Genomic DNA, 19341 nt, shown 5'->3' on the forward strand with positions numbered 1-19341 from the left:
TTGATGTTTCCGACACAAAACGCGGCTCCAGGTGCGCCTGAATGGTGCGCACGGTGCTCGTGGACGGCGTGGCGCCGTCGCGTGAAGTGCCAAGAGGACCCGCGACATGCGCGGTGCCTTCATCACTTGATGTTTCCGACACAAAACGCGGCTCCAGGTGCGCCTGAATGGTGCGCCCGGTGCTCGTGGACGGCGTGGCGTCGTCGCGTGAAGTGTCAAGAGGACCCGCGACATGCGCGGTGCCTTCATCACTTGATGTTTCCGACACAAAACGCGGCTCCAGGTGCGCCTGAATGGTGCGCACGGTGCTCGTGGACGGCGTGGCGTCGTTGCGTGAAGTGTCAAGAGGACCCGCGACATGCGCGGTGCCTTCATCACTTGATGTTTCAGACACAAAACGCGGCTCCAGGTGCGCCTGAATGGTGCGCACGGTGCTCGTGGACGGCGTGGCGCCGTCGCGTGAAGTGCCAAGAGGACCCGCGACATGCGCGGTGCCTTCATCACTTGATGTTTCCGACACAAAACGCGGCTCCAGGTGCGCCTGAATGGTGCGCCCGGTGCTCGTGGACGGCGTGGCGTCGTCGCGTGAAGTGTCAAGAGGACCCGCGACATGCGCGGTGCCTTCATCACTTGATGTTTCCGACACAAAACGCGGCTCCAGGTGCGCCTGAATGGTGCGCACGGTGCTCGTGGACGGCGTGGCGTCGTCGCGTGAAGTGTCAAGAGGACCCGCGACATGCGCGGTGCCTTCATCACTTGATGTTTCCGACACAAAACGCGGCTCCAGGTGCGCCTGAATGGTGCGCCCGGTGCTCGTGGACGGCGTGGCATCGTCGCACGAAGTGCCAAGAGGACCCGCAACATGCGCGGTGCCTCCATCACTTGATGTTTCCGACACAAAACGCGGCTCCAGGTGCGCCTGAATGGTGCGCACGGTGCTCGTGGACGGCGTGGCGCCGTCGCGTGAAGTGCCAAGAGGACCCGCGACATGCGCGGTGCCTTCATCACTTGATGTTTCCGACACAAAACGCAGCTCCAGGTGCGCCTGAATGGTGCGCCCGGTGCTCGTGGACGGCGTGGCGTCGTTGCGTGAAGTGCCAAGAGAACCCGCGACATGCGCGGTGCCTTCATCGCTTTATGCTTCCGGCGATGCAGAGCGCGAAGTAGAAAGTTGAGAAGAGTCCCCCGTGCTCGCACACGATGTTTCGTCCGCGTGTGAAGTGCTCGGCAGCGGCTCTGGAGCGGCGCCGCCAACAGTCGAAGCCGCGCACGAAGTACTCGCCTGCGAGCCCGTAATTTCGTCAGTGCGCTGCACATCAGAAGTAATTGAAGCAGACGACTTCTTCTTCTTCACCATCGGCGATTTTCGCTTACGGGTGCCATAGGCACGCGCCGTCTTGTACTTCAGAGGTCTCCGACCCATGACCGCCAGTGAAAGCCGCTTCCGAAACTATGCTCCGCGCGTACTGACGAACATGGCGGCCGCGTAATCCGTATTCGAAACTAAGCTCTGCGCATGAGACAGTCACGGCGAGCCGAGGTTCTCTGCTCAAATGACTAAACCCCATCATACACGACGACCAGCGGAGCCGCAGAGTCGAGAGGCACGCGTAGCAGACGACGCACCCGCCAAGGAGACCAATTGCGCAACACGCTGCTGTCTCGTGACGTGCGGAGCCAATCGGAAATCACCACGCGACCGTGAAACTTTTGCTTTTTATGCGTTTGTTTCCGCTCTGAGGAGACCGCTGAAGCGGGAAATTTGAAGTCGGAGGAGCGCGCTTTCCATAGAGACCAAGATGGCCGCGCTACGTTGGGCGGTTGCCGAGAGATCGGGGCTTAAAAAGCGGCGTTTTTTCGCTACTTGCAAGAAATTTTCCGCAACCCTTGATCATCAAAACAATGATTTGGCGCACTTCTTGATGGTTTTCGACGATGAAAATTTGTAATCACACAAAATATGACTTGTAAAAGCAGAAAATAAATATTTCAAAAAATAGCTTTTTTGACCATTTTCCGCGAGTTGAAAGCCGCGTCCCCCCTTAATGCGGAGCTTAAGTGTCCCCTCCAATTTTTTTTTTGGCACTGTCACCAACAATGGCTATGCATTTTTCTCTACCAATAATCAAATGCTGCAATGCTGTGTCAGTAAAAGCATGTACCAACAGGTGTGACCCAATGCTGCATAACACATAATGACATTGTTGCTAAAGAAATTTTCCCTACATTGCCCATCTTTCGTTGCGCTGAAGAGAGAGAAATCACAAATCTGAACAGTGTGTCAGCTGCAGGCAGGACAGCCCACTTGAGAATGGCAATGTACAGCATTATCTGAAACTGGTAACAGAGCATTTTTGTGTCACAAGAGAAAGGTTCCCTTCTTCCCAAGCCAAACGTTGAAACTTTGGCCTTCCTGACAAAGTCAGAATCGTGATGTTGCATTCAGAGTTGACAGTGTCTCCATGTTCCCAAAAATCTAAAAACACAACTACACATTCCAACAGACAGCACACATAACTTTACCGTAACACTATGGACTGCATGCTGAACATCTCCTGCAAAAGCAAACTGCAGTCACTGCATGGACAGCTGTTTTCACTCAATTTTCAAATGGCAACACTGCAGTTCATTACTCAGCAAACTGTCACCTTTAGCCTCCTACTCCTGGAAAACTTGTGCTTGATGTGCTTTCTACTTCTGTGTCAGCATTCTGGAGTCCCACCTCGGGCAGACTTAGGGATATTTCGGCACTGAAAACAATGTTTTGAACATACTGAAGCAGGTATCCAGCACCATACAGCTATACAGCAGAATCTCGATGATACAATCACGGCTGCTGAGAATTTCGGCATGACATGAATGTGCAAAATTTGCTGGCCAAAGTGCACTCTCTGCAACACGCAGAATTTTAGGTGCTCAGGAACACTGTCCCGCTCCACTACATATCATCCAAACACTGGAGCCATGACAGCCCGCACGAATACAGTAAAACCTCGTTAATTCGAACTCGAGGGGGACCGGAAAATTGTTCGAATTAAGCGGAGTTTGAATTAACGAGCGGGCGCTAAAAAAAGCGGCCATCACGCCCGGCAGCACGGGCCGAAGCTAAAACAGGCATATCCGAGATCGTTATCTCTTACTACGCGCTACTACACATTTGCGGCGGGCGATTGCGCGAATTAAAATCATAGAGCCCGAATGTCGAAGGAAATAAAGTTAATTTGTTTATGCGGTTGGAGCTAACATCAAAATGCATTCGCGTAAGCAGCAAGCTTAATGATTAAATATGACACTATGCTTCAAAAACATGTTTATTAACAGCAGATTGGCAAAGCATATCAAAGAGAAAAATAATCGGTGATGCGCATTTGTTTTCGTTTTCTTTGCCATGACTCGCCAAGCATCGTCTGCAACTTGCCCAACAGCTCCAACGCAGCGTCCGAATTATCATTGGCGGAGAAGTAGCGCGCAGCCAGATCGAGTGCCGACGCTGTTTAACATGCATTCGGGGGTGGCAATGGATCGTCGCCTCCGTCGGACTCGTCGTCGCTGTCAGCTGTGCTCGCCGCGCCCGAGTTGTGCGGCATCTGGTCACCGCAGGCCGCTTCAATAATCTCGGCATCGCTTAACGGCCCCGATGTCTCCACGCCGCTGTCAACGTCTACGAAGCTCTGGAAGTCAACACCCTCCGATAAAGCAGCGTAGGCAGGGTGCAGCGCGACGGAGTCATCACACTGAGCATCCAGCTCTGCCGTGCTGCAGGCTTCTGGGCCTTCAATGAAGCCGCACTTTCGGTAACAGTTCGCGACTGTGTCCGCCTTGACAGCATTCCACGATGTTGCCAGCATGTGGCAGGCTCCGAGGAGATTGACGTCGTACGATTTGCCGCTGTCCATACGCACAAGAATCCGCTCTAGGAGGTGGCGCCTGTACAGTGTTTTGAGGTTTTTAATAACCCCAAGGTCCATAGGCGGCAGCACAGCCGTAGTGTTTTTCGGCAGAAATGCCAGACGGATCGCCTTCAGTCCACTGATGTCGCAATGGGCTGAACAGTTGTCGACGAACAACAGAACATTCCTGTTCTGTGCCGCGAACTTCCTGTCGAGTGTGCGCAGCCAATCCGTGAAAACTGCTCGCGTCATCCACGACTTTCTGTTGAAAGTATAATCAACAGGGAGAGTTTTTAGCCCTTTAAAGCAGCGAGGCTTTGCTGCTTTGCCTATGACTAGCAAGCGGCACCGTTCCGTGCCAGTCGCGTTTGCGCACACCAACACCGTCACTCTTTCCTTGCTTCTCTTCCCACCTGAACACGTGTCGCCTTTGTAACTGACAGTCTTGTTCGGCAGCAACTTAAAATAAAGCGCGGTTTCATCTGCATTGAACACATCGCTGAGCGAGTAATCGGCAAGGTAGTCCTTTAGTTGACCTGAGATCCAATTTTGACACGTTTCTTCATCGACTGCGGCTGCCTCTCCACAAACGCTTTTAAACGTAAGTCCGTGACGGGCCTTGAAACGCGACAACCAGCCTTCCGACGCGCTGAAGTCACTTATGCCCATCTGGCTGGCGAAGTCCACTGCCTTTGCGGCAATTATTGGTCCACTTAGCGGAATGTTCCTGCTGCGAACGTCCTTAATCCATGCCATTACAGCATCCTCCATCTCTGGATGAGCCGATGTTCTTAGTCGTTTCCGCGAGGGCTCCATCTCCTTTTGATACGCATTGAAGATCGAGTCCTTGTTCTTGAGGTATGTGGACAGCGTGCTTTTCTTGACTGCAAACTTCTCTGCGATCGCTGTCTTTGTTAGGAGACCACGTTCGACCTCCTGTAATATCTCCACCTTCGTCTTCAAATCCTTTGCGGAGTACTTTCCTCGGTTTGCCATGATTGCCACAGTCGATGAGACGTCACCAGCGAGATACCAAACAAACGAGGAATATCACGCAACACAAACTTCGCTAGACACCGCGGCAACAAAGACTAGGCGCAAGAGGGGCCGGGTGCTGCGTGCAGGATGAAGGAAAGGAAAGAGCCTTCGCTTCCCGAGCTGCACAATAAAAGGGTACCGGAAGTCACGCGTTCTCGCAAGGGCTACTGGGAGAGTTTAGCCGACGGCGCAGCCAATAGAACGCTGGGCGCAGCGGCGTCGTCTGCTGCATGGGCAGGCGCGCTGGGACGGCGCCCAAGTAGAGGGAAGCGGGGGAACGGGGAGGGGAGGCCCGCTTGGATTGAAACGTTTATTTCCATCAGAAAAAAAGCGCGGCTTCAAAAAAATGTGACGTAACCGCCTCTCCCGAGTACTTCCTTCCTCCATGGTCACGTGCGTCTCCAATGGTCACGACCGCCTCGGCGCAGCGGAAACCTGCAACGGCTTGCGCCGGAGCCACCGTGGCCGGAGCATAGGCGGCGCCCGCGGTAGGGTGGCTACCCGCGTGACCGCGCGTCAGCCAAAAATAGACAAGCCAATGCTTCGACGCTCCGGCAGCGAAAACCTGCTATGGCGTGCACCGGAGGGTTGGTTCGGGCAACGAAATTCACGTCTCACCTCGTGCGTGCTGGCTTATTTTTTTTCTCATCATTCTGCATTTTTTTAAAATTTTCAGCGCATTGTATTTGCTACGAGGTGACTTCTATATGCGAGGAGCAATGACAGCCATCGGCGCCTAGTTCGAATTAACCGACGTGGATACCGGCATATTCGAATTATCGGGAGTTTTGACCCATTGAAATACACAGGGCTTTGCCGGGACCCGGCCGTCAGTTCGAATTAACCGGAAGTTCGAATTAAGCGATTTCGAATTAACGAGGTTTCACTGTACTAAGTGCTGCTGTGGTCGCCAGTAGAGCAGCACGCACTGCTAACAGTGCGCGGTGAAGCCAAGCTTGCACATTGCCAATACCGAGATTAGTAGTCATGCCAAACTCCACAGACACTTCAGAGACATATATGCACTAGTGCACGCTGTACGTCTAAACATCCTCACAACACATCCTCGCAATATTTTTTGCAACACTGTGAAATCAGTACCCACGGGTATACAACTCAAGAACGAAGCAGCAGATGCTTCTCAAACTACCGTAAAAACCGGACTATAGGTCGGACCGGAATATAGGTCGACCCCCTAACTAACCAATTCTAAAAATGAAAAAGATCTTTTTCAATGGGAAAAGTACCGAAAGACATCCTTACTTTGAAACAAATGCGACTCGAGAGGTTGCACAATGGTGACAGTATTTAATTTCATTTAAATGCTGCTTGTATGTACACCCGGCAAATTTTTCAACAATATCGCGCACCAATCGGCCGGCGTGTTTGTTTCTGGCACAGGCAAGTACGGCGCCGTAGAGCAAAGCCCTCCTCTTCATGAATCGCCGCAACCAGGATGGCGAGCCTTTGAATTGCGCCCTCGTGAGTCTAGAGGCACGCGCGATCTCTGCCGCTTTCATGCGGATGCATTCGGCAGTCACAGGCAGCGATCTTGCTCGCAGCGCAACGTTTCCTTCCTATTCTCGATACACTACGGTCTGCCCGCGAAATGACGTTTTCTTCCGGTTGCTGCAAGTTGTAATACGCAGCTTCTGCCTCCGCCAGTACTGAATGCTCTTTTCGGATACTCCAAATTCGCGCTGTGCCGCCAGGTTCCCGTGAGCTTCCTCGTACTCAATCGTGTTTTTCTTGAAGGCGACGGAAAATTTCAGTTTTCTTCCGCTTTGCATCTACTGAAACGCAAAATGGCGACACTGCTGCTGATGGCGGTGGTGATAGAGGCTGTTGACTTCAGCCACCCATTGTTGCAAGACTTGCATATTTTTTCCGCCAATGACCGGTATATAAGACGGGGGTCGACTTTTCACCATGGTTTTTTGAAAAAAAGTTCAACCTATATTCCGGTTTTTACGGTAGGTGCTTCAGCCAATGTTACTGACGTATAGACAACTGCCTTGCATTTTCCACAAGTGCTAGCAGGAGCATGTGAGGTGCAAGGTGGCTGACTGCAGCGTCACGACAATAGATTGATTGCATTGGCTGGAAGGCCACCTAGAAGAGACATATGCCACTTCGTTCTTGAGTTGTACTCAACTTAAGCTTTCTGGCAGTAACCTGCTGATTTGTGCAAATCAGCCTGACCAGACATCTGCGGTGCGAAATGAGTGCATGGCGATCCTGAATGTGGCCAATCATCCATGTCACTGCTGTTATACCTCCGTCACACGGCCTGTTTCATTGGCCATCAAGTCGAGAGTCTTCGAGATTCTCAATCGCTGTAGAGCTCGAAGGAGTTGTGCCACACCTACATGGTAATCTCATCGGACATTGAAATGATTCTCGTGTTTTGCGTCCAGCTTGTATGGCACCACAACCGCTACTTTCAATTTTGTGTAAATAATGGAAATATTTTTATAAATCTACACTAAATGTTGAAATATGTGTTTTTTTTTTTGGAGTCATAGGAGGTTTTTAGTTATTATTAAAGGCCAGTTGTGTTGTCTCAAAACACGCTACCTTTTGTACGATTTGCTGCCGAAGTTTTGTAGTGCTCTGGCAACACTGATACCACTGGGGTTTCCCTCTTTTGCGATGGAGAGCATAAAGTTAAAGCTCTTTAAAACAGACATAGAATTTTAATATTATTATAAAGACTAATATCTTACTGCTCGCATTAAAGTTCAGGAGAATAACATTTCTTCATGCATTTGTACTGCGAACGTATCGTGCATGAAAGAGCGTGTTGGTGCCGCTCAAACCAATTCTGACAACGTTGGGCAACGCATGAAGGCCCCCCCGAAATCTCGACAGAGTTCCGTGCTGCTTCTCTGACGCGAAAGACTGTTGATTTGATGACCATTGAAACTGGGTGTGTAGCAGCCCTCAACGGCCTTTGAGTCGATAGTCGGTTTGAGGGCCTTCGAAATGGCAGTGTGACAGGGGGATTAGTCCCAGAATGCACTACTAATCACTGCACCGGGCCTGTGATAAACAGTACAATAAAACCTAATTAATTTGAATATTTGGATAAATTGGACTACGAACACTGTTGCAGCCAATGCGTATGCAAGCCTTTGGAGTCAGGTGCTTAATACGTAATTCAGACTCTGTTCGGCCGGCCTCCTGACGAAACGGGAGAGGAGGACATACAACAGCAGGCGTGACAACAAGCGCAGGATCCCATCAGCGAAAAATACTCCGCACGCGAGTTTGTTTTGGTTCTCTCAGATCTGTACCACACTGCGAAGGCTATCGGCCAGCCAGCCGAGGACAGCGCAGCTGTGAGTCCTTTCCACGGCTGTTTCAAATGCCAACAAACTTCTCTCGTTTGCATCCACGTGGTTCTTCAGTCTTTTACTGTACTGAAATTTTTGGCTCGTCGTGCACTGTTCGCGGTTCATGCGGTAGAGCCTCCTCACATGTGACAACCCTGTCTGTGAGGAAGCCCCACTGCTACTGCATCATGCCGTGATGGAGGCTGTGGAGGCCGTCACAATTTTGGGACAGTTCTGCTTCGAAATTCCCAGCAGTGGGCGCACAGTGAGGCAATTAACAGATTTGCAAAAAAAAAATCGCTGTTGCCACTCAGCTTTCACTTCAAAAGCAGGTGACCACTACCCTGGCTTTCACAACAACAACAACAAAAAAATTGTGATGTGAACAGCTTTCGGCAGTTTTTTTTTTTTTTTTGGAGCCATTTGACAATATGAACTGTAGGATAATTCAAAATTATCTTGTTGTCCCTCGAACTGCAAATTAACGAGCTTTTACTTTTACTGTATAATTTCCACAGCTGTTCCACAAGCAATACAAGCATTGGCAAATGTCAACGAGTACAACACTTTTGGCAAACCCAAATTCAGTCATACACTTCACTTCATACCTGCATCAATGTCAGATGCCACAAAGCATGACCTCCCCACTGCCAAACATTAGCAAGGAGGCCAGCATTCTGCTGCACACAACTAACATCGGGCTGTAATAATACGTATTAGGCACAAAAAAAAACAACTACACTATGATAAAAACACTGTAACACTGTTCTTGTTGCTCTTGTGCTATTCATTTGTTTAAAGCTAAATGTGACAGTGAACCTAAATTGACAACGACAAATTTTGGCTCAGCACTCACATTTAACTAGTCTTGTAGAAGTTACAGAAAACAAGCAAGATATTAAAATTACTGCATCTGAAACGTAACTTATTACAGAGGTTAATTACCGCCCCAGAAGAGTAACTGAACAATTACAGAAACGTAATCGATTGCTAATGCGTTATTTTCCTTGCAACACATATTTAGTCAGACTAAAATGACCTACTGCAGCTTGCCCGATAATTCTGTTAACGTTAATTTTCAAGAGCAGTTGTCTTGCGAAGTTGTCGTCAGTAATTTTCTCACATTTCCTCATGAAGAGATCAGCAGCTACACTGAGCACTCTCCAAGTGTATTAAGTAGGGGAAAGAGCAGTATTGTAGCGTATGAACACCTTGCGCACCAGGGTTGTAGTTGCACAGTGATTCGATGCTAGTGCCTAAGTCCTCTATGAAGTGCCGCACTTTGATGTTGCTCCGTGCTAAGACACTGTGTGCCCTAGACGGAAGCACTGGCGGCGATTGTGCACTCAGCAAGGGGCTGCCCAGTTGTGCCATTTGGAAGTCTCCGAACACAAGGTCATCTTTTTCCTTTTTTTGTTAACCCGGCGTCACTGTGGACTCGGAGCATCTTCACAACCAATGCATCTATGTTGGCTCAAGTCCAATTCAGCGCCTTGCTGACAGGACGTGACACCAAGATGCTGGCGAGGCCTGCCGATATCCACAAGTTCAGTGGGCTAGATCTCACAGGTTGTTTGCAGTGCTGTGAAGGCTGCAGTGATCTGAGCCAATCAAACAGCGTGCACTGCAAAACGTGTTCCTCCGTGCCCCGTAAGGAGGGACACCCCTCTTATTTCCTTATTTCTTGATGGATATTCATGCAACTAATCCAGTTCATGCATTTCAGTACGCTGATTTCAAATATGCACACAGTTTTCCCGTGAAACAAGTTATTCTAAAAATGTTATGCAATCTTTGTTTGAAACTTGCAGGTAATTAAATTATCTAACAGTAAAGGCCACAGTGAAATACAGCATACAGGCATGCTCTAGAATGTCCTCTGTGTGCACCAAGGTAAAATGAATGTTTTAGACTCATCTGAACAAAGGATAAGGCACATTAAACTTTATCTGGAAAAATTCAATTGGTGGCTCAGACAAATTGTATTGTTTTAAAATTATACTAATGGGCAATTGGTCTTGTTTTAGTTTTATTGCACTCTCGGATTTTATCGTTCCAACAAAAATTGGCGCTGGTCCAGAGCCATTGCGCCTTTTGCTTTTCTTTTGTTTCCGGGCGCAGAACCGATGAAGCAAGTGGTACTTCATCCAGCCTCCTGGCATTGTAAACGTCGTGCGGCAAAGATGCTCTCAAAACGACACCACGCTTCAGGAACAGACAAGCCTAACCCAAGGCCTGACCAATCACAGAGCACTTTTTTGATGACGTGACTTTTCTCGCCAATGAAAATGCGGAGTGCATGTTCTCTCTGTGGCCGTTTTGTTCGCGAATGAAAAAACCACCATGTTGCTTACCGATTAAAAAAAGAAAAAAGAGCTGTAGGCGCGAGCTTTCAAACGAGACCAAAAAAGAATCGGGGGAGCGCATAGGTACCGAGCAACTGTGGGGCACGATTTGACCTTAATTTAAAAGGCAACGCGTGTGCCTTTGGAAATTTAAATGGCTACCATGAAGCAAAAACACATTATTCCTTTCTAAAAATTTGACGACAGATGTAACATGACCCCATAATCCGAATATAGAAAATTGAAAAACCGATTTTTTTTTTTTTCGACCTGGAAGAGCAATGTCCCCCCTTAGCCCTCTACTGGTGATTCCATCTCTGGGAAGGAAAGAGCGCCAGTGTCCAACTGCTGAGCACAGGAGACTCTGCCAATCGGCGGCCGCCATGTTTACAAATGGTGAAGCACTAAGTTGCAACAGGCCTCCGCAGTGCTGAGTTCGTGTGAACTTTCTCTGCTAATTTAACCAGTGAATGAAATGCTCACTGTATTTTCGAAACACCATCTCAAAATACCTCTTCCGTTAATGCAATAATAACTTCAAAAATGGTCAAAACACAGCACAAACATTTGAAGGACTATTTGTTGTCTTTCTTGGCCTTGATATGAAGAGAGAGCTCTACCTTTCACAGTGCTGCAAACAACTTGTGAGATGAAGTATAGGTAGGCAACACTGAAGCAGAAGAAATGTCAAGCTGCCATTTTGTGATGCTAATGAGAAGGATTCTAACGCACATGACCTTTTTAGGCGATTTTTTTTTGGAAAAAGGTGCACGATAGAATACGTAGATACGGTATTTACAATTCTCATAACTGTATACAGACGACTTCCAATAAATCAAGCATTGATACGGAAATCAGAAAGCAGACCTGTAGATGGACAAAGGCAAAACTGACCCATGTAGGAGCCCCGAAATGCTGTCACTTGTTCGTGTGGTCATCGACCACAAATTCATTAACAAGAGCAGCGACCCAACTACACAAATATTAAACCTGCAAAACTTTTCACTAGAAAACAAAAACGCACTTTTGTGTACTGCTGCTGATCATTTGATGTCAGATTACATCAAAAGTACAATATTACAGCAAACTACATAAACTTAACAGAGTCCAGAACGCCCCGAGTATGGCAAGTTACTGCATTCAACAGATAGACTGTCTTCAACCAAAATATGCTGCTCTATGTGTTGCATAAAGCAGCACTTACAAATGATGTGCAGAAGTGAGGTTTTCCTCCATTCTTGCCACTCCTCTATCAGCATGATGAGACGCTGCAGCACTAGCACTAATACAACACACAATGCCACAAGCACTCCCACTCATGAATATGAGCTGGGTTGCCATAGCGGCAGTGGCAGCAGCTTCAAATTCACTTCACTTCAAACCTGCCTTTTTCACAAGGCAAGGTGTGGCGCACGTCGGGGAGTGCGCGCAAAATTGCCTGCTACTAGGCAAACTGGTTGAAAACAAATGCACATGGGCAATGCAAGTGTAACGCACTTCCACGAAGCGCCAACTGCGCACGTGAACTGGCAGGCGAACACTTGACAGCTACCACCATCTGTCATTTGCACATGTCATCAGCATGAACTGTGCATGTGTACCAGAACCTGGTGGTCTGTTTTCAAACAGCGAAGCTTAGAAGAGGGCAGAGCAGGTGAGGCATGCAAGTGCAAAGCGGGTGCGAGACAAAGGCGCATTAAATACAAAATGACTACCTATCTATGCATCCCCACAACTACCTTTTTATACTAACCACATGCGCCTGTGTCCATAAGCAATCAAACCAGCCATGCAATGTGCACTGCGTCAGAAAAGAGAGCTCACGGACAATGTCACGTGAGAGGAAAAATTGCCACAGCAGCACAAGCATCCTCACCTTCTTCTTCGCTGGAGCACCGCATGTGTCCTGCTCGCCTGCGCCAAGCTCGCCAGTGGCCTCGTATGGCCTCGAGGTGAGGTTCAGCGCAGGGTTGCCAGGTACTGGTGGCACCGAGTCGAGACCCGGCACATACTCGCATTCGGACTTTCCATCTTGTGGACCTTTCGACATTCTCCCTCGAGTGTGCCGTGGCTGCAGAACATTTATTTTAACGTTTTTTCAGCCAAAAACATCACGATAGTAAATATCAGGTATGCGTAAACAAACATCTGAGAGCAAAAAAAGAAAAAGAAAGCTGCCAGTTGAACTAGCAAAGTGACCGACACAGCACTGCTCAGGGAAATGGGCACAAATGTTTGCCTGAGCCAAACAGCTGGCTCATTCATGCTTGGACCTCAAAACGAAAATTGATCTGGCATTTTTCTTTCTTAAAACAGTACCCCACTTAAGAAAAAATACAGTACAATTTTGTTGACAAGAATCTCAGGGGGTTGCAAAAAATAATCATATCATCAAAAACCTAAACAACAACCAGAGAAATGCGCTCACGCAAATCTATTGTGGGCTGACGGGATTTATTTGTGGTCGCATACCATTTATCTTGGTGCTCGCAGTGCGTGCTGCGCGATTCGTAACAGCGGCATAGGCACTGGATAGTGAGGGCAGTGTTCACTGCTTGCAGGTGCGGTTGCGACCCCCAGACTCATATCATCTGTGGCGGCGTGGGAGAGTGTATGAAATAACAGAATTTTCACACATTGTACACAATGCCCTTTAGCCGGATAATTTCATGAATTTGTCTCATCCGTGACCATATAACTGCAATCCTACTGCACTTGCCTTTCTACAATATAAACAGAACTGCAGCACTGCCTACGGAGATGCTATGAGAAAAACAAGCTCACAATGAAACAACTTGCAGGTCTCCGATATCGGTGAACATAAAAGCTGACTTGTGACAACTTGTGCACCCTGCTGTATGTGATGTAGATAATCTTGTGAGATTCACGCAAATTTTTTTTTTAATTGGTTGTTGGGAAAGGAAATTTTATTTATTTTATTTATTTCATAATACTGCAGGCCACTGCTTGGCCCAAGTAGGAGTGAACATATAATGTTACATAACCAAAAGAATGAAGTTATTCAATATTAGCAGCACACGGAAACCAAAAGAATAAAACCAAAAGAATAAACTTATACAATGTTAGCAGCGCACGGATACCAAAAGAATAAACCAAACGAATAAACTTATACAATATCAACAGCACACGTATACAAAACTTACATATAATCAATATTAGCAGGTAAATAGACGATTTAACGCATCAGAAAACGTTTGCGAGGAAAAAACAGATTCCGGTAACGAATTCCAATCTTGCACTGTTCTAGGGAAAAAACTGTATTTAAAACTGTTAGTTTTGGCGAAAAGGGGAGTAAGTGAATGTTCAAGAACATTCCGAGTCCTTCGCACTAGAGGACGCTTAATGCACTCCGGAAGCTTCAGGTTATTTTTACCTGTTAAACTATTAAACAAGAATACCAATCTATTAATCTTTCGGCGGACTTCTAGTGTAGGAATGTTATTTGACATCATTAACTGCGATGGAGAGTCTTCCCTTTTGTATTTTCCGTATATAAACCTAACCGCTTTCCTATTTACTTTTTCAAGGACCATTATGTCCTTTTTCGTGTACGGGTCCCAAACGATTGAAGCATATTCAAGTAAAGACCGCACACAAGTTTCGTAAGCCAATTTTTTCATGTGTGCTGGGGCAGTTTTTAGCTTTCTTCGTAAAACCCATAGCTTTCTCAATGCGGCTGTAGAAATATTAGTAATGTGTGACGACCATTTTAACTTACTGTCAAGTGTTACACCTAAATATTTATATTGTTCAACTTCCAAAATCCTATTACCGCGAATAAGGTAAGGCAGCAAACTTGGAGACTTTTTTCTAGTTATACGTAAGACAACAGTTTTTTCACTATTAAGTTCCATAGCCCATTTAAGACACCATTCTTCAATGGCAAAAACTGCTTTTTGTACAGAGCTGTGGTCATATTGTGGCGCAGAGCTGTGGCACAGAGCTGTGGCGCAGCATCTGTCTCACATCTCGGTGGACACCTTATTCACGCAAATCTTTAGCGAATCCAGAATAGTGATTATAACTAGCCATTTAACCATGTAGACAATACAGTACAACCCCACTGATACGTTTTCCGCAGGACTGCAAAAAAAACAAAACACAATACCAGGAAACTTAGTAGCTGTGAAGCGAGAGAAAAATGTATAACTTTGCCTACCTTTTTTTGGTTTTGTTTTACTTCTAGTAAGAACATGCTCCTCTGCAAAGCTCTGTGGCTCTCAAGGCTGCTCACATGCACAGAAAGTCTAAAACGCCTTGCGATGGTTCTTGGGTCTGCCTGAGCAGCCGTTGACGAAAGAGAGGCATCAGCGAAGGGGGCAGGTGCACAAACCGGGCTAAGTTTGGTCATGAGTGTGCGCTTGTCCTGCACTATTCCCACAGCAGCCACTTTAGCCCTACCCAATCCTCCTCAGCTAGAACCTTCTAGGTTCTAGCTGCGTGACAAGGAACACACGGATGACACAAACATGTCAGCCAGCCTGCCCAACTGCAGCTCGTACAGTGCTGCCTCTTGCGATAGTTTTGCTTTCGTGCCTTCGGTCCTTCTTGCCCACGCTGCAGCGGTGAAGGGACAGCATCGACAGCTGCAACACATGCCGGAAGCCGCCAAACATGGTGGCGGCCAAGCGCCAATAGATTTTAGAGTTCCACTTTCACCCCGTAACTGTTCCGCGTACTCGAAATGCAGGCTGTCAAAATGGCAGCACGGAATGAGCTACTGTCGTGAAGTGACTTTAGTGACGGAACAGCCAAGTTTTTATGGCATAGATCTCTATGGGAGGTCGCAGGGGACCAGCTCATGAAAACGTAGCAGCCAGGACAACACAGTACCCAAAAATGTAACAGCAGAGTTCTACTGTATACGGAAGTTTCAATGATGCAAGCCTACTGCCAGCTTAACACCAATGCCACTATCTACGCTCCTCCCTTCCTATTGCAGTATAATCTTGGTGTTACTGTTGCAGCTCGTACGAAATTGTGAAATTTGCCGGCCAAACTGCATTATGTGCAATGGACAGAATTTCAGATGTTCCAAACATCTGCCCACCCCACTACGGATGATACGAATGTGGGATCCATAACCACATCCGTGAGCACTACGTGCTGCACTCACATCAAGAACATCGCGATTACCCATTGGGTAGTATGCTCTGCGGACACTGAGCTGTGGAGTAAGGCCTGCACATTGTCGATGCAGTGATCACCGGCCTCGCAATTCGTACTGCAAACACTGAGTGGCGGTGCGCAGCTCGTGCATCGCCGATGCCATTCTATAGCCGCGTGGTAAGCACCATGATCACAAGCATTGGCGCACAATCTGCATATCGCCAACACATCAGAGGCCGCATGCCCAGCGGCTAGCAAGGCAACGGAGGCACACACCTTGACCTGGTCGGGCTTCCCATCGCGGCAGCACTTGGGGCACTCCCAGCTGTTGGGCAGGTCGTCGCTGACGTTGCCCTGCATCCCCAGCAGGTGCGGGTTGCGCTCAGCCAGGCAGGCCGGATGCACAATCTCCCAGCACTGGGAGCACTCCATGAGCGACGAGCAAGCCTCCTGGTCAGACGGCTGTGGCGCCCCCTTCTCCCAGCCGTCACGCCCACACAGCATGCAGCAGGCCGTGTGCGGAAGCACGGGCTGCACAGGTGTGCATGTCCCCAAAGAAGGGGCACGTTGCAGTCAGCACCCCACACTGTCCTTTCATGAACTGATGCACCCGAACATCATCATACACAGCAAGATTATGCCACATGCAGGATGAACTCTGTTGCCCCAACAAACCACTGCTTACCTGTTTGCTGCATCCTGAACAAGTCTATCTTGCCTCTTGATGTCTGCTAAAATACCATTTAAAAAAAGTTCACTGACAGATTCACATCGCTTTCCAGCCTCTCCAGGGTGTCCTTATCAGTCCCTTCCTCATTGTGAGCTATGCTGTCTGTAATTCACCTTCAAGCCTTTTCATTAGCCTCCAAGTTTTAGCCCCATCAGAGAGCACTGGCTAGATGGAACTGCTATTTACTTTTCTTCTGAAGTGTATTGGTAAGCTGCTGTTCACTACTCGAGAGTTCCTTGCAAATGAGCTCCAACCCATTCTGACTCTCCTTACCATTTCTTTTGCAGGGTCGAGAGTTGTGCTCTACTTAATAAGGTAATAAGGTAGCTGCACCCTTTATGTAATGCTACCAATTGTGAACTGTTTGACGCACAGGCACATAACATTTGGCAGTGCATGAATATTAGTCTCCGACTAAGAATAATGACCAGACAAATTATCAGTGTTTCCAAATGCCCAGCGCTGCTTCAGTTTCCCCGAGTTTGCTCCCCAAAGCCGTTCAAACGCAGCCCCTGAGCATTCTGCGCTCTATGGCCGAGAGGGGGAACATGCACGATGAGGATGAGTTGGGGCACTACTCACAGCCATGCACTGGCGGCTGATGCAGGACTGCTTCATGCGGCCGGGCCCGCCAAACTTCTTCATGTCCTTGCAGAAGTGGCAGTCACCGCAGTCGGCACGCAGGCAGGCCTCGCACTTCTTGCAGCGCGTGCGCCGCCGCCGGGCCCCGTTCTTGTCCTTGTCCGAGCCGCGGCCCCCCTTTGACGAACCCTTTCCGCCCAGTGGAGGGAGGCCCACGCGCGGCTTGGTCTTCTTCTGCACGCCAGGCGGCACGTGTCACCAACACACGCACGGAGACCATTCACGCAGCAGGATGTTAATTCATATTTAATTCAATTTTATGCCTCGACAGCTACATCACGGGCTATGAGAGATGCTGCAGTAGACAGCGCTGGGATAATGTCTGACCACTTCTGGTTCTTAAATGTGGGCAGAACCCAAGGCACATGAGCACTTGCGCATTTCATCTCGTTAAAGTGTGGCCATAAATGCGTAGTAGTGGACTTCCAGTTTCGTGCTCAACCATACTACAGTCCAGCTGTCAAGCGCACAGGACTCCCCATAGGACCCTAGCAACCCTGTGCCTGCCCTATTTGACACCAGTGAATACCACTTTCTTCACTCCTGCTCTACCACTATGTGGCTAAGGTGTACCCTCAACCTCAGAGTGAGATGGTTACCGTGTGCTTCCTTCAATGTCATCGTCACCATCTAACTGATACAGGCGTACAAGGCTATGTAGAAAATCCAGAGGGTTAAATAAAATGCTACAATTCACAAGACAGAACACGTGATGAAGCGTATCTCGACACTCAGCTGTGGCGTCCTCTTTTGCAAAATCTCTCATAAACATGAGGTGTACAAGCTTTTTTGCTGCAGACTAACCTTCACAATGAGATAGAAGACAGGAAAGGAGAATAAATGCAAGAAAAGAGGAATAATTCTGGTTAACACACACCTTGCTCTCTGGCCAGAACAGCACTGGCTTGTCAGTGATTGCAAGCACTGGATCATCATGCTTGTGCTCTTTCACCAGGCGCTGCAAGTGAAAGATGGAAAAAATTTTGTTCAAGGAGTAAATACCAATGCTTTTAAAAACATGCGTCGTACTGGGGACTCAATGAAGCTCAACACATATGCACAAAAATATACCACAAATCCTCTTCCGAAGCCCAATTATGAACTGACTTTCTTCTGGTAAATATCATATCCAAACAAAGCTAAGCCTTCAATGTCTCATTATGTTCAGAAAAAAAATTTGCCCTCTGAAACAATAGGGCTGGTAGAACAGTAAAACCTCATTGACTCGACCCCCGCTAATTCGGATATCCATATAATTCGGACTGCCAATATAGCCCCTGCCAACACTCATGCAAGACTTGTGTCGAACGCTCGTTAATTTGGACAATGCTAGGCCCGCACCAGTTAATTCGGACACACTCCCGGCCAAAGTCTGCATTGCTGTACGAATGAAATTGCGAGCGATCGTGCTAATATCCCACATCATGTCAGATAACCCATCAAAGAGGTGGCCGCAAACCTCTTACATCAGGCAACAGCAGGCGTGAAAACGTTCAGAGGGCCCTGGTGCCGAAAAATTGTGTGGCTGCATAGTTTGTTTCCCCTTTCCCAGTTTTGCTCCAGACCATGGCGGTGGCAGCCCGGCCACACATTGGCCAGCCAGCCGAGTACAGTTCTGTGCCGTTTTGGATGCCGATTGGTGCAGCACACATCTTTTCATTTTCTCACCAGAAGGTGTTTACTGTCCAGGCACAGACACGTTTCCCTCGGTTCCATCAACACGATTCTTCCATTCATTTGTTGAGGCGGAACTACATGCTAGGAGGCCTTCACCATTCTAAAGCCGTCATGTGTTACAATCCCAAGAGTGTGCATGAAGAATGCAATTGCTAATATGCACGTATGCACGTAGTAGGCATGTGGCAATATTCAGAAAAATCAGTGTTGCCATGCAGTCTTCATCTCAAAAGCAGAAGACTGCCACCCTTGTTTTTGCTAGATACACCGTAAAAACTGGAATATAGGTCGAACTTTTTCAAAAAACCATGGCGAAAAGTCAACCCCCATCTTATATACCTGTCATTGGGGGGAAAAACTACGGAAAATGGGTGGCTGAAGTCAACAGCCTCTATCACCATAGCCATCAGCAGCAGTGCGGCATAGCGCGCAGCCATTTTGCGTTTCCGTCGTTGCAAAGCTGTTTTGTTAAAAGGCTGCTTTTCACATTTTGTTTCAAAATGAGCGGAAGCCGACGGCAATTCACCGTCACCTTCAAGAAAAACGCGGTTGAG

At 48.0% G+C, this 19341-nt stretch overlaps 1 protein-coding gene across 2 annotated transcripts in view; it reads right to left on the reverse strand.

The window, feature by feature from the left end:
- Kdm2 (Lysine demethylase 2) overlaps positions 1 to 19341 on the reverse strand; it is a 52906-nt gene that overhangs the window by 7242 nt on the left and 26323 nt on the right. For both annotated transcript variants that reach the window (XM_077653490.1, XM_077653489.1), the window contains exons 13-16: positions 17988 to 18068; positions 17051 to 17284; positions 16015 to 16269; positions 12485 to 12679 (exon numbers count right to left, since the gene is read on the reverse strand). In XM_077653490.1, coding sequence (XP_077509616.1) covers positions 12485 to 12679; positions 16015 to 16269; positions 17051 to 17284; positions 17988 to 18068 — 765 coding nt within the window. The remainder of the gene's footprint in view (positions 1 to 12484; positions 12680 to 16014; positions 16270 to 17050; positions 17285 to 17987; positions 18069 to 19341) is intronic.

Source organism: Amblyomma americanum, chromosome 2 (assembly GCF_052857255.1).
Source record: "Amblyomma americanum isolate KBUSLIRL-KWMA chromosome 2, ASM5285725v1, whole genome shotgun sequence".
NCBI lineage: Eukaryota > Metazoa > Arthropoda > Arachnida > Ixodida > Ixodidae > Amblyomma > Amblyomma americanum.